Source organism: Schistocerca piceifrons, chromosome 7 (genome assembly GCF_021461385.2).
Source record: "Schistocerca piceifrons isolate TAMUIC-IGC-003096 chromosome 7, iqSchPice1.1, whole genome shotgun sequence".
NCBI lineage: Eukaryota > Metazoa > Arthropoda > Insecta > Orthoptera > Acrididae > Schistocerca > Schistocerca piceifrons.
In genome coordinates, this window is record NC_060144.1 from 406,447,103 (window position 1) to 406,461,560 (window position 14,458).

General features: G+C 38.9%; 1 protein-coding gene across 5 annotated transcripts in view; it reads right to left on the reverse strand.

Annotated features, from left to right (window-relative positions):
- Positions 1 to 14,458, reverse strand: part of LOC124805353 — a 114,624-nt gene that overhangs the window by 1,247 nt on the left and 98,919 nt on the right. For 2 of the 5 annotated variants that reach the window (XM_047265889.1, XM_047265891.1), the window contains exons 8-9: positions 13,804 to 14,091; positions 1,065 to 1,380 (exon numbers count right to left, since the gene is read on the reverse strand). In XM_047265889.1, coding sequence (XP_047121845.1) covers positions 1,065 to 1,380; positions 13,804 to 14,091 — 604 coding nt within the window. Of the gene's footprint in view, positions 1 to 1,064; positions 1,381 to 5,884; positions 6,021 to 13,803; positions 14,092 to 14,458 lie in introns of those variants that run through there. The other 3 variants (XM_047265892.1, XM_047265890.1, XM_047265893.1) reach the window with 3 other exon arrangements.

Sequence of the window (14,458 nt, forward strand, 5' to 3'; positions counted from 1 at the left end):
AATGTGGAGAGTAAACCATATTTGGTTTACGTCAAATGTACAGCTTTTCAAACAATGAAAAGTCTAAATATCAACAATATTATGAAATAGATAAAGTGCTACTTATCAAAGATAACACTTTTAGCTTTCGGGTAACCCTCATCAGAAAAGAATATGTATGCGCCTCGTGCACTAAAAAAATATGCGTGTGCCTCATGTGCACGTGACCGCTATATCTAGACAAAATGCAAAACCATGTTGAACGAAAGCAGCTACCTGGAGTGGGGTAGGGTATGAATAAGGGGAGGGAAGAATGCTGTCTGGCACAATGTGTAGGGAGTAGATGGTTCCAGGAGAAGGTTTCCAGGTGCAGCATTGGGTGGTTATGGGGGAGGGGGAAAGAACTGTTGGGTGTGTTGGCACAGAGCAGTGCACAATGAGGTTGAGGGGATGTAAAATAGGATGAAGGGACAGGGCAGTGGTGGAAACTGCTGCTCCCCCCCCCCCCCCCCCCCACAGCCACCCATGTGTGCACAATGAGAGGGGGGGGGGGGAGATGAAATGGAAGGAGGCGATAGGATAGAGGTGGTGGAAAATGGCAGCCTTGTCCTGCTGTCAGTCATCTGGTCCCTGCACACTCCCCCAGACAGCACCCCCCAAACCTTCACCCGTACTCTGATATTCAAACCACCTTTGCCCCACTCCAGATTGCTGTGCACTGTTGTGCATAGGACGTGCTTGCTTGTATGAATGGGTGTGGTTTTTTTGCCGAAAGCTAAATGTGTAAAAGTCGTTTCGTTGTGACTATCTGTAGATCAGCGTGTCATCTTTATTGTGAGTTGACATCTTCTGCTTTTCAAGGTTCATGTGTGCTGTCCCAGTGATTTTGACCTGATTAAAAAAGTATTTTTTTTTTGTATTACATGATCTAATTTCCAAAGGAGTTTGATTTAATACAATTCCGAAATAAGCTATTCAAGTTTTTGCTTTGTTTGATTTAATGGAACAAGTTTATAAGAATTCTTAATGAATTTGATGGGAAAGCTTCTTTAGCTAAACTCCAAATATAAACATTACTATAGTACCTAAGTACACTGGCTGCATGTTGCAGCGTTCTGTGACATGGAGCTGTCGGCCCCTTCCCAGTGTCCAGGTGGCTTCTGAAGATTTGCAGTGGTATTTTGCATCTGATATTTCCGGTTTTTCCACAACTCCAGCATCCCATTTTAAACAAAGTGAGTTAATATCACCACTACCAGTTTGTGTAATGATGTCACTTCTTTTTAGATAAGGATGTGGCAGAAATGAAAGCCCAACGATGCCCTGATTACCACATGCTTCAGTTACACAGAGAGGTGGATGCTGACTGCAACAGATTTCGCCTCCAAGAACCACTACTGCCTGTTGACAGAGGAAACAGTAAATACACACTATGTTGTGAACTACTAACTAAAATATCTGCTGGACTAACATTTACGTGAAACTTGCTGGCAGTTTAGATCTGAGTGCCAGACCAAGACTCAAAACTGGAACCTTTGTGTTTTGCAGGCAAGTGCTCTTATCAACTGAACGATCCAAGCACGACTCATAATGTGCACATACAGCCAGTATTACTCGCCCACCTTCCAAACTTTACAGAAGTTGTCCTGCACTGATGTAAGGAAGGATATTGTGGAGAACCTACGGGATTGTTTCCAGAATTAATTCTGGATTCTTTGGTGATTTTTGTCTTATAGCCATTATGCTATGATCCAAGGCATATTTCTGTGCCTATAATTTTGTATTCCAAAGCAAAAGACATCATCAAAGGCTATAAAGACCCAGACAGCACTACCAACTTAAACATGTACACATTAGTAAAGGGTACAGGTAGATTTGCTGAATGAAACATGTTTGGCTGTCAGGAGATCAATGCATGATGTCTTCAATGACTACAGTAGCAGAATATTTTCAAATGATCTTTCACAAAACCCAAAGAGATTCTGGTAATATGTAAAGTCTATTAGTGGCCCCAAAGTTATTGTCCAGTCCCCAGCAAATGAGACAGGAACTAAAAATGAGGCTAGCAAAGCAAAAGCTGAAATGCTTAACTCCTTTTTCAAATGTTCCTTTACAAAGGAAAACCCAGGAGAATTGCCCCAGTTTAATAAATATTAGTATCAGTGGCACAGAGAAACAGCTGAAATCATTAAAACTAAACAAAGCTCCAGGCCCTGATGGAATCCCTGTCAAATTTTATAATGAATTTGCACCTGAGTTAGCCCCTCTTCTAACTATAAACTATTGTAGACCCCACAAACAAAAAAACTGTGCCCAAATTTTGGAAAAAGGCACGGGTAGTAGAAGTGATGCATCGCCAGTATCCTTGACATTGATTTGTTGTAGAATACTAGAACGTATTCTGAGCTCAAACATGAGGTATCTTGAACAGAATGATCTCCTCAATGACAACCAGCATGGATTTTGAACTCATCGATCATGTGAAACCAAATTCTCACTTTTCTCACATGACATACCGAAAGCTTTGGATCAGGGCAACCAGATAGATGCAATAACCTACACTTATTGTCAAAAGTACAATCACACGGTGGTATCAAGTGAAATTTGTGACTGGATTGAGGACTTTTTTGGTATGGATGATGATGATGACGACGATGGGTGGTTTGTGGTGCACTCAATTGCGCGACCATCAACGCCCGTACAAAATCTCAATTTTTTCACTGTCCAATTGAGCCACTGTCATGAATGATGAAGATTATGACGAAATGAGGAGGACAACACAAACACCCAGTCCTGGGCAGATAAAATCTTCAACCCGGCTGGGAATCGAACCTAGGACCCCGTGATCCAGAGGTAGCAATGCTGGCCCTAGACCACAAGCTCTGGGCATGTTATCTTGGATTGTCATTGTCATATGTAGAAGTGTGTTGGCACCCTTGCTGTTCCCTGTATATTAATGACCTTGCAGACAATATTAGTAGTAAAGTCAGGCTTTTTGCAGATGATGTGATTTTCTGTAGTGAAGTACTAACTGAAACAAGCTGCATAAATATTCAGTCATATCTTGGTAAGATTTCAACATGGCACAGGGATCGGCAGCTTGCTGTAACAGTTCAGATATGTAAAATTTTGCACTTCACAAAATGAAAAAACATAGTATCCTACGACTTTTATATCGATGAGTCACTGTTGGAATCAGCCAGCTCATACAAATACCTGGGCTTAACACCTTATAGGGATATGAAATGGAGTGAGCACATAGGTTCAGTCATGGGGAAGTGCGATTAGTCTACAAAGGAGATTTTTTTACAAATCACTTGTATGATCAGTTCTATAATATTGCTCAAGTCTGTGGGACCCATACCAGATAGGACTAACAGAGGATTTTTCAATGTATACAGAGAAAGGCGGCAAGATTGGCAAGAGATACGTTTAATGCGTGGGAGAGTGTTACAGAGATACTGAAGGAACTGAGCTGGCAGACTATTGAAGACAGATGTAAATTATGTCGAGTAAGTCCATTAACAATGTTTCAAGAACTGGCTCTAAATGATTACTCTAGGAATATACAACAACCTGCTACATTTTGCTCACATAGGGATTGTGAGGATGAGGTTCATATAATTACTGCACGCACAGAGGCATTCAAAAAAATCATTCTTCCTGCCTTCCCGCATTCCATACGCGAATGGAACAGGAAGAAACGCTAATAGCTGGTAAAATTGGACATACTCTCTGCCATGCACCTCAAGGTGGTTTGCAGAGTATAGCTGTAGATGTAGAAATTGCATTCTCCCCCTCGCCGGAAGTTGTGAGATCACCTTTAAGCTCTGTATCTTCGTGGTTCTAATACGTCTCAATCTCTGTGCTTTCTGTACTTCGACCATGTGTGTGTGTGTGTGTGTGTGTGTGTGTGTGTGTGTGTGTGTGTGTGTGTGTGTGTGTAGGAAGAAAAAGACCATGAGCTCAAAGGCTAGTGAACACAGTTTTCTGTTATGTGTGTGTATGCACGAAGTGTCAGTCTGCTACAGGTGAATGGTTGCCTTCCCTAACACGAACTAAAGTAGCGGTATCTTGTGTGTGGCACATTCTTTACTCTGAAGAAACTTTTCTCAATAATGTCATAATTTAAAGATGTTCCTAATTTTCACAATATAAGAGAGATTATATAATATTTTATTGGACACTCTACTGAGGTGTATACGTCAACCTAAAGACAGAATCAAGCCTGGAACTATATCTGACTGCCATCTTTTGTAATTATTCTGTCAATGGAAAAGTTATGGAGCTCTACAACCATGGTAAAATATTGCCTTTTGTGAACTACTTGCACGTGTTTTATTTAATTCACCCAGATATTAATACAATGATGTATACTTTTGTAAGGAAATAGAAAATACCATAGACTCATCTTAAAGAATCATAATTACATAAATAACTGAAGCAGTTGAGACAGCCATACCAGATCACAATGTAACAGTTAGGTCAATACTTGCAACTTTAAGCAACTTTTTTTTACACACACCCAACTGTTTCAACAGCTGAAATTTTTTGTATACATCACTGGGCAAAACAAATTACATTTTTCTATGTGGGTACTGCACTACATACAATAATTTTTAAATTTTGCACCTCTTTTCATACACACACAATGGAAAGACAAAATGTCATTTGGCAGTAAATATAATAAGGATTAATGTAGACAGTCACAAATATGCATCTACATCCACACTCTGTAAACCACGGTGAAGTGCTTGGCAGAGAATAGTTCCCCTCTGTTCCATTCACATAAGGAGTGCAGGATACATTACTTCCTGTGGGAGTAATATGTAGGGGGTTGTAGCATAATCCTATATTCATCATTTAAAGCAGGTTCTTGAAACTTAGGCTTCTCGGGAGAGTTTGCACTTATTTTTAAGTGTCTAGCAATTTTGTTTCTTCATCATCTCTGTCACACTCTCCCATGGGTCAAACAAGCCTGTGACCAGTCACTGCCCTTCTCTGTACATACCGGTATTCAATATTCCCCGTTAGTCTGACTTGGTAGAGATCCCACACAATTGAGAAATATTCTAGGATGGATTACACAAATTATTGGCAAGCATCTCCTTTGAGGACTGGTTCATTGGTAGTATATCAGGGAAATGCAAAGTCTGCCACTTATTTATCTATGACTGAGCTCATATGATCATTCACTTTCATGTCGTGTTCACTCAGTTCCATGTCACTACAAAGAGTCACATCCAGGTATCTGTACGAGTTGACAGTTCCAGTTGTTTTTTGTTTTGTGTAAAAAACAATTTCTGAACATTTAATGCAAGTTGTCAACATCTGCAACACTTTAAAAGTATTATCAAGATTCAACTTAATATTTGTGCTTTTTTCGGACAGTTCTTCATTATAGATAACTGCAACATCAGCAAAAAGTCTAAGGTCACTATTAATATTGCATGCAAAGTCATTAACAAACAGCGTGAATGGCAGGAATTCAAACACATTTCCCTGGCGTACATCTGAAGTTACTTCTACATCTGTTGATGACTTCCGTTCAAGATAACATGTTGTGTCCTCCCAACAAAGAAATCCTCAAGCCATTCACAAATTTCACTTGATGCCCCATACAATTGTACTTTTGATAGAAAGCAAAGGTCTGACTGAGACAATGCTTTTTGGAAATCGAGAAATATGACTTCTACCCAACTGCCTTGATGTGTTGCATCCAGGATGCCTTGTATGAAATGTGAGCTGGGTTTCACATGACTGGCGTTTCACAAATCCATGTTGATTGGCATGGAGAAGGACATTCTATTGAAGGTACCTCATCGTGTTTGAAGTCAGAAAATGTTCTGAGGTTCTAAAAAAAAATGCATGTTCAAGGATATTTGATGGTAGTTTAGTGACTCACTTGTGATGCCCTTCTTGAAGGCAGAAGACAAGTACGACGTTTGCTTTCTTCCAATTAGATTAGAATAGTTTATCGTTCCACAGATCCATGCTGAGGAGATCCTGGTGGATGTGGAACATGTCACTTTTTTTTTAAGCTGAAATAACAATACTAATAGTATAAGTATATAAAATACATAATTTTTTAAGCTGAAATACCAATACTAATAGTATGAGTATATACAATACATCATTTGTTTCTATTAAAAAATTTGTTAATGAGAAGGCTTCTTTTAAACTGATCTTCATTTGTAACTAAATTTTTTATGTTTGCTGGCAAATTATTGAAGATGTGTTTTCCTGAGTAGCGGACCCCTTTTTGAACTAAAGTAAGTGCTTTTAAGTCCTTGTGCAGATCATTTTTGTTCCTGGTATTGTATATATGTACTGAGCTGTTTGTTGGAAAAAGAGATATATTATTTAGGACAAATTTCATTACGGAGTATATATACTGAGAGGCAGTAGTTAGTATACCCAGTTCTTTGAAGAGGTTTCTACAGGACAGCCGTGAATTTACTCCACAAATAATACGTATTACACGCTTTTGGGCTCTGAAAACTTTTGTTTGACTTGAAGAGTTACCCCAAAATATTATACCATATGACATTATGGAATGAAAGTAGGCAAAGTATACAAGCTTTTTCATTTTTATGTCACCTATGTCTGCTAACACTCTAATTGCAAATACAGATTTGTTAAGGCGTTTCTGCAGTTCTGTGGTGTGCTCCTCCCAACTGAATTTATTATCAAGTTGTAATCCCAGGAATTTAAAACTGTCAACCCCTTCTGTCTGCACTTCTTCATACTTTATGCATATGCTGGGTGGAAACCTCTTACAGGTTCTGAACTGCATATAGTGAGTCTTTTCAAAGTTTAATGTCAGTGAGTTGGCTTTAAACCATTTATTAATATCCATGAAAATATCATTAGCAGACCTTGCTAGAAGTATACTTGACATACTATTTATTGGAATACTTGGGTCATCTGCAAACAAAACGAACTCTGCTTCTGGCAGTGTAACTGATGAGAGATCATTAATGTACACAAGAAACAGCAATGGCCCTAAAATGGATCCTTGTGGGACACCACATGTAATTTCTTCCCATTCTGATGATGACTTAATTCACTAGTCCCTTGCACTGACACCCTTCGTTTCCTCTTAGCGAGGTATGACTTGAACCATTTTGCAGTGCTGCCCGTGACACCATAGAATTCTAATTTATTTAAAAGGATGTTGTGGTTCACACAATCAAATGCCTTTGACAAATCACAGAAAATACCTGCTGCTTGTAATTTGTTATTTAAGGAATTAAGTACATTTTCACTGTAGGTGTAAATAGCCTAGCCCTGTAAGGCACAAGTTTTTATTCGAGGGATCTACGGTAGATTATGAGTAAAAACAGGGCTAACTCATCCACAAATTCAGTTTAGGATCTGAGAGAGATTCCATCAATTTTACTGATTGTAGCTGTTTCCACACCACTGACACTATTATCAGTCACTTATCTTTGCAGTGGTGTGAGAATTATATTGGGGCTGTACCACTGGATTTTCATTTGTACAGCAACTTTTGAAATTGGAGTTCAGAGTTTGTGTTTTTGCTTTCTACCATCGATTTCCATCCCTGTCTCACCCACGAATGTTTGGACGCTAACAGCCCTTACTTATGGCCAGTTTTTCTAGGGTTTTGAGAGAGATCTTTCAACAGTATTCTGTTACAGTTGTCACTGAAGTCTCCAACCTTCTTGACAGACAAACACATGTCACTCAGCATCTCCCTATCTACAGCACCATGCTTTGTTTGACATTTATTACACAGTAGTTTGTTTACGTAGAGGTTTGTTTTACAGTGACTATTCATGGAAGGACCCTCCCATCATGAATTGTTCTACTAACAATAAGTATGTATCTATCAAGTGCATGGCCAACTGTTCTTCTAAACCTGAGCTACAGTTCCTCTACAGGGCGTCCAGCAAAGGAATCCCTGATTTGAAAATTAAATATCTCAAAAACAAATATTGATAGATGAGCGCAACAAAAGGTGGTCTATTTATTGTGAAAGCTAGAATTCTCTGTAATTGCAATCGCGCCACAGCTCAGAGTGATCAGGTCCGCCACTGAAATGTGAAAGGAGATTAGCATGTTGAAGGGAGAGGTTGAAATCGTGTATTCCACTGAAGGATGTGTTTTTCTGTACTAGAATACCACAGGTTAGGACACAGGTCTGCCACTGAAATGTGAAACGAGATTAGCATATTGAAGGGAGAGGTTGAAATCATGTATTCCACTGAAAGATGTGTTTTTCTGTACTAGAATACCACAGGTTAGAACACAGTCCTATGGCAATAAGACACAGTTTTCAAACACAATTTAATGTCCTAAAGGGACGTAATGCAAAAACCGTTCACAAGCTCTTTGCCAAGTTCCAACCAACAGGTAGTGTTGCTGATGATCTAGTGGGGAATGTTGGCCCCCAGGCAAACTGTGCTTACTCCTGAAAATGTTGCCACAGTTCCTGGAATTATTCAGCAAAATCCAAGGAAATCTAATCCAAAGAATTACAGCAGAGACTGGTTTGAAGCTTTCCAGCACACAGAAAATACTGAGACAGAGCATACATATGTTTCCATTCAAAATCCCGTCATCAGGCCATACCTATACGAGCTGTGCAACAGAGGGCTGACTTGGTCAACCAGATCCTCAAAATGACTGATAATAAAGGATTTGATGTTGGCTGCATTTGGTTCACAAGTGAAGCACACTTCCACCTGAATGGAGTTGTGAATGAACAAAAACTGGCGAAGTTTTTGAGAACAGCTACAAGTCGCACTTTGTATTTTTATTGACTGGTTTCACTCTTCAAATGAACAAGAGCATCATCAGAATATACAGTTTAAAGTTAGCTGCCAGCATTAAAGATCACTTTTAAAGTTGTCTGACAGCTCTAAAGATTAAACTGGCTTTACTATAGTACTTAAACTTTGTTTAAAGTAAAGTAGTAAATAATGACAATGACAGCCAACTTTAAAAGCAATCTTTAATTCTGTCAGTCAACTTTAAACTGTATATATTAATGATGCTTTTGTTCATTTGAAGAGCAAAACCGGTCAATAAAAAATATGAAGTACGACTAGTGGGTATTTTCAAAAAACTTTAACAGTCACTCCCCCTGCAGGCAATGCCCACTCTTGGTAAAAACTGGCGATTTTGGGGTTTCTAAAATCCTCATTTGTGTGAACTGAAACCTCTGTATTCCTCCAAAGTTACTGTTTGGGCTGCAGTATGCAGCAGAGGCATTGTTGATCCTTTTTCATTACCAATCACTATCGAATGTTAGCTTGCAATTTTGGAATATTTGTCACCATACAGCTAGTGTTTGAGGATTGACCAGTCACTAAATGGCTCGTGTGAGATGGGGCCGGACAGCTTTGCGCTGAACTGTTGTTTCATTTTCTTGATGAATACTTCAGGAATAGAGTCACTGTTTTCGATTATTGCAAATTTACTGGTGCAGGGATGGATTGGCCTTTGTAATCGCCCATCTGACTCCTTGTGACTACTTTTTCTGGGGGCACATTGAAACACACTGTCTACCGAAACCACCCCATTACACTGGATGAGCCTGAATCAGCGATCTGTGTGGCATCTGAATCCATTTCCATTGGGACACTATAGGATGTGAGGGAAAATTTCACTGTCTGTTTACAACTCTGTACTGCAAGCAGTGAACATTTCAAAGCGATTGTGATGTGACTGCAAAGACTGCTTGCAGAGGATGAGTTTAAATATGCAAGTTGATACTGTATGAGCTGCACAGCATATAGTTCCATCTGTTAGCAGATTCTGAACTATTGCAAAACTTTTGTGAAACTTCTGTATAAAATTCTACAGCTTTCATGATAAACATACCTTTTGTTGCACTCATCTATTGATCTTAGTTTTTGACATATTTAATTTTGAAATCAGGAACTCCTTTGCTGGACACCTTCTACAAATTCATCTCCAGAACTAAGGTCCTCTGCACACGGGGCAATTCAAAAGCAAATCTCTGCCAACATGAGGTGGTAACGGGTTGGCAGCAAATCACTTCCTATGTAGTTAAATAGGACTTCGCAGACTGCCAAGTGACTCAATAGTACATCACTTGTAATACATTGCCACTGACTCTGCACCTGCATTGCCAAGAGATCTGAGTCTTGTCGTGCACTTCAACACAGCTCTGTGTTGGATTAATTCGAAGAAAAATGAGTGCTTATGATAAGTAGCTTCATACAGGGATCTGAAGAACATCCCATTTTATACAGCTACAAGGTTCTGCAGGAGAGATTTGACAGAGAAAGTGGGGTATGAAGTGGGAAAAGAATTTCACATTACGTTTGTTGTGAACTGTACACCTACTGTTTAAGTAAAATTACAGGTATGTCAATAGAAACAACTGTGCAAAAAATTGTAAATCTACTGATAGTATTCTTCTGCGTGACTAGCAGCCTCTGTCATTCTGAAAAACTGCATTGTTACATGAAATGAACAGTGAAAAGCCACAAATCTCCGGTGTGAAAAATGAAATGATCTCCAATATGTGTAAATAAAATGGTGTTCACATGCAAATGATTTAATGAGCACAATTCACTATCACCACATTTCCATTTCCATAAATCAAGATATTTTGATTTTCGAAATAAAAGGAAGTGTTATGGTGGAAGAAATCGACTGCACCAATTGCTGTAACATTGTTTAATTATTCTATAAAAAGCTACAAATTTCAAATCTGTTTGCTGCTACATATGGTCCGCTGTTTATATTTTTTTGGATGTACATATTACTCCAGAATTTTCTTCATTTATACTCCTTCTCCTCGACACCCACACACGGCAAGTGAAGTTTCTCATTTCTGAGTTGCTGTGTGTGTGTGGAAATGCATTGCCAGCTAGTCAGCAACTAGTTGCCAAAGTAGATCACCTGCCCATAGCACTCCTTGACAGTCACCCCATGTTTGAATGGCATAAATGTTTCAAATTCCTTACTGTGATATGATACTACTGCCTCTATATCTGATTTGCTTAACACACAAATGCTTCGGCTTGTTTTAGTTGCCCTATGTACTTTGGTAATCATTATTACAACTATCTGATAGTCACTGATACCAGTTTCTATGTGAACATCCTCAAAGAGGTCAGGTCTATTTTTTGCTATTAGATCCAATATAGTCCATCATGAGTGAGTTTCTGAACAATCTGTGCTATGTGGTTCTCAGAGAATGGTTTTAGTAATGTCTCTCAGAACACCAGGTCACACTCACCACTTACACAGCTTCAATTTTCTCGGTCGACTGGTGGTTGATTAAAGTCTCCTCCAATTATGAAAGTGCAATTGGGGAACTTATGTACAACTGAACTTAGGTTTCCTCTAAAATTTTTGGTTTTATCTGGAGTTGAGTCTGGTGGTCAACAGAAGAATCCAAGTATAAGTTTAAGCCAACCTTGATACTGAGTCATACCCAACAACCAATCTCACATGCAATTTCAATTTTTATGTCAATAGATTTGAATTTCTTGTCTACTGTGAGAAATACACTACCTCCCTTTAACATTACTCCATCATTTCCATACACGCTTAAATTTTCCCTGAAAACCTCACTGCTGTTAATTTCAGGTTTTCTGTATCTAGTATTTTATGGGCTCTAATGCTTTTTAGGACTGCTTCAAACTCTGGCATTTTAATGTGAATGCTTTGGCAGTTAATCACTAGGATTCTAATACTCTTGTCCGCTGCGATAATTTCTTTGGATCTTATAATTCTGGGTCCTGGGTCTCTTACAGTTATCATTATATGGACTGGACAGAGTATGTCATAATTAAAAAACCATACAACCTTGTTTGCACTGCAGACACGGAGTCACAGATACCTGAGTAGCAGTTCTGATGTGTAGTGCACACCTGATCCATTTAGGACGACCCCAAACGGTATGGTCAAGTTCACCATGCCACAGCCTAGCTCGTCACAGAATGATCGAAACCTCTGATTCAGTTTTTCCATTTAACTCAAACCAGGGAGCCATGATCAGGTCTGGGGATGGTGCTACAAAATTGTGAGCTTCATTAAAACTCTGTGAGGAAGGCTGGTCTTCTCGACCTTCTCTGCCAGTTATTGGAATGATCCGAGTACAACCTTAGAGCCCAGACACAGGCATAATTTGTTGCAACGTGTGCCACAATCTGCATTTGGTTGCACCCTGTTCCCTCAATGGCTGCCAGAATAGCTTCTTCATTAAGTTGAATGAGGCTCCAGGCATAGACTCTCAGAGCACCTGGTGTTCATTATGGAGTAAAATTATTTGCTGTAAGTTTGAGCTGCTGACATGTAACAGATTCCTACCTTTTTGTGTTTGCTTCCTCTTGACACAAGGCACAACAGGTGAAGTGACTCTCACTGCTGGCAGTTTTTGTTTCAGTCAAAGACAGCATCTCAAACTGGCTGGTTGGGGGAAGGGTACAAAATCCAGAGTTCTCTCTGGTCCTTGTCTCCCCTGTACAAGGCACCTAGCCATATCACAGACACATCACTCACAGTGATGAGTAGGGATACAGCCTGTACTTCCTGTAGAAGGGGGGCAAAACCCACAGGAGCAGATGGAACTTACAGAACATTTGGTACCTCTGGTACACAACTCTCTCTCTCTCTCTCTCTCTCTCTCTCAACACACCCATCTGTGGCAGCTTCCAAGCATTTGACAATAGTCAGGATGATTTCCAGCTGCTTATGAACATCAACTGACTTCTCCCCTGTTTGAGAACAGCTTTCACAGTGGGATTTGCTTTGTGGCTGGTGCAGTGGTTAACAGAACAGTAAACAAATAACTTTAAAATAAGCTTTCTGATTGTCTTTTAATTTCTGGTTCTGTTAACCTAAAAATATTACTAATCTCCTTAAGAAATGAAGCAATAAATATGCATAATGAGATTTCTATAAATACAACAGAGAAAGCTAGGATAAAAGTTACTAATTTCCTGAAACTTGTTTGAGGTTGCAGGTGCTAACAAATGACATGTTGAAAGGGAAAGCTAAATGTAAAATGATGTGCTACAGTAACAAATTTAAAAAAGCTGAATTACTACACAAACTGTGAATGACACTTGTAACTTCTGAAAATCTTCAAAAAATACATATTTATTCATGTTAATATACACAAAATACATTTTTATGGCACAAATGGTATGCAAATACACAATATATCACAGCACACGCATGAATTTTGATACGGTCAACTTGGAAAACATATTTAAATTTTACGCCAAGTTTTTGGACGTACGTTTTCGAGGTGATTTTATCTGACACTCCTAACTTTCCTTGGGCACAAAAGTAATATCGGCCATCTGCTTGTATATGTTAGTAAGTAAATAAACATGCAAACTGTGTGGATTTTGCACTTAGCTGATTTTATATCACCTTTTACACTAGGGTGCCAAAGATGAACATTGCAGTGTTAGTATATCTCACAAAAATGACGTAAAATGTGTACCACAGCTATGCATGTCTTCTGCATGGGGTGGCTAACTATTAAAATGGCATGTGGGGATAGGTGAGAAGAAAAGAAAATAAGTTTTTATGTCAATGAAGTACTTAATGTTTCCAAAGAGAAGAAAAAGTAAAACTTGGAGAAATGTATCAGAAAAACAACCAGATGAATAATTTATAGAAAAGTGGCTCAAAAAACTATTTTATGCCTATGGTACTGTACAGCACAAGATAAAATACTGTGATTTCTTCTGCCTGATATTTACTAATATATTATTATAAAGAAAAATAGAAATGAACTTTTGTGAAAACAATTAAAATAGAACATCAGTAATTTCTGAAAGTATGAAGCTTTTAACTACCTACCTGCTGGGTACAGGAAACACAAATAATCTCAGATTTTGTTCCTTGGAGTGGAACAGTCTGACCCATCAATAAGTGTCCATTTAGCATGTGTGTCCATCGACGCACAGGCTGTGGCGCTAGAGTTGGCCACCTTTTGTCGACCTGCAGCAGGCTGTGGGTAGTGCCGATGTACAACTGATGGTGCAGCTGTGATGGCACCAAAAGTGAGACTTCCTCGCATGACCACTCCAGTGGCAGCTTGTGTTTGGTGCTCGCAAGGCAAATTCCTTTACTCTTACTAAGTCCGCACTATAAAAATACAGTAAAAAACTGAGTGCTGCTTATCTGTGCGAGAAATAAAAATGCAAAACATTCATGACACTTATGAATACATACATGTAAATATTACTTTTCTCTAGTAGGTTTCTACAGCCACACGATAGCAATCCAAAATGAAAAGCAGCTAGTGTATTCACTGTAGCAAAGAACAAATAAGAACAGAAGAATACAAAATATTGTTTATTAATTTGTTTCCTGCCTTCTATGTACTTCATAAATACCAACGTACTCCCAAATCAGAAAAATTACAATGGGTTCCTCAATTCTAATCCTCCACAAGAATGAAACGAATGAATATTATGGATCAGCATCCAGTTGATGACAAGTCCAGTTGATG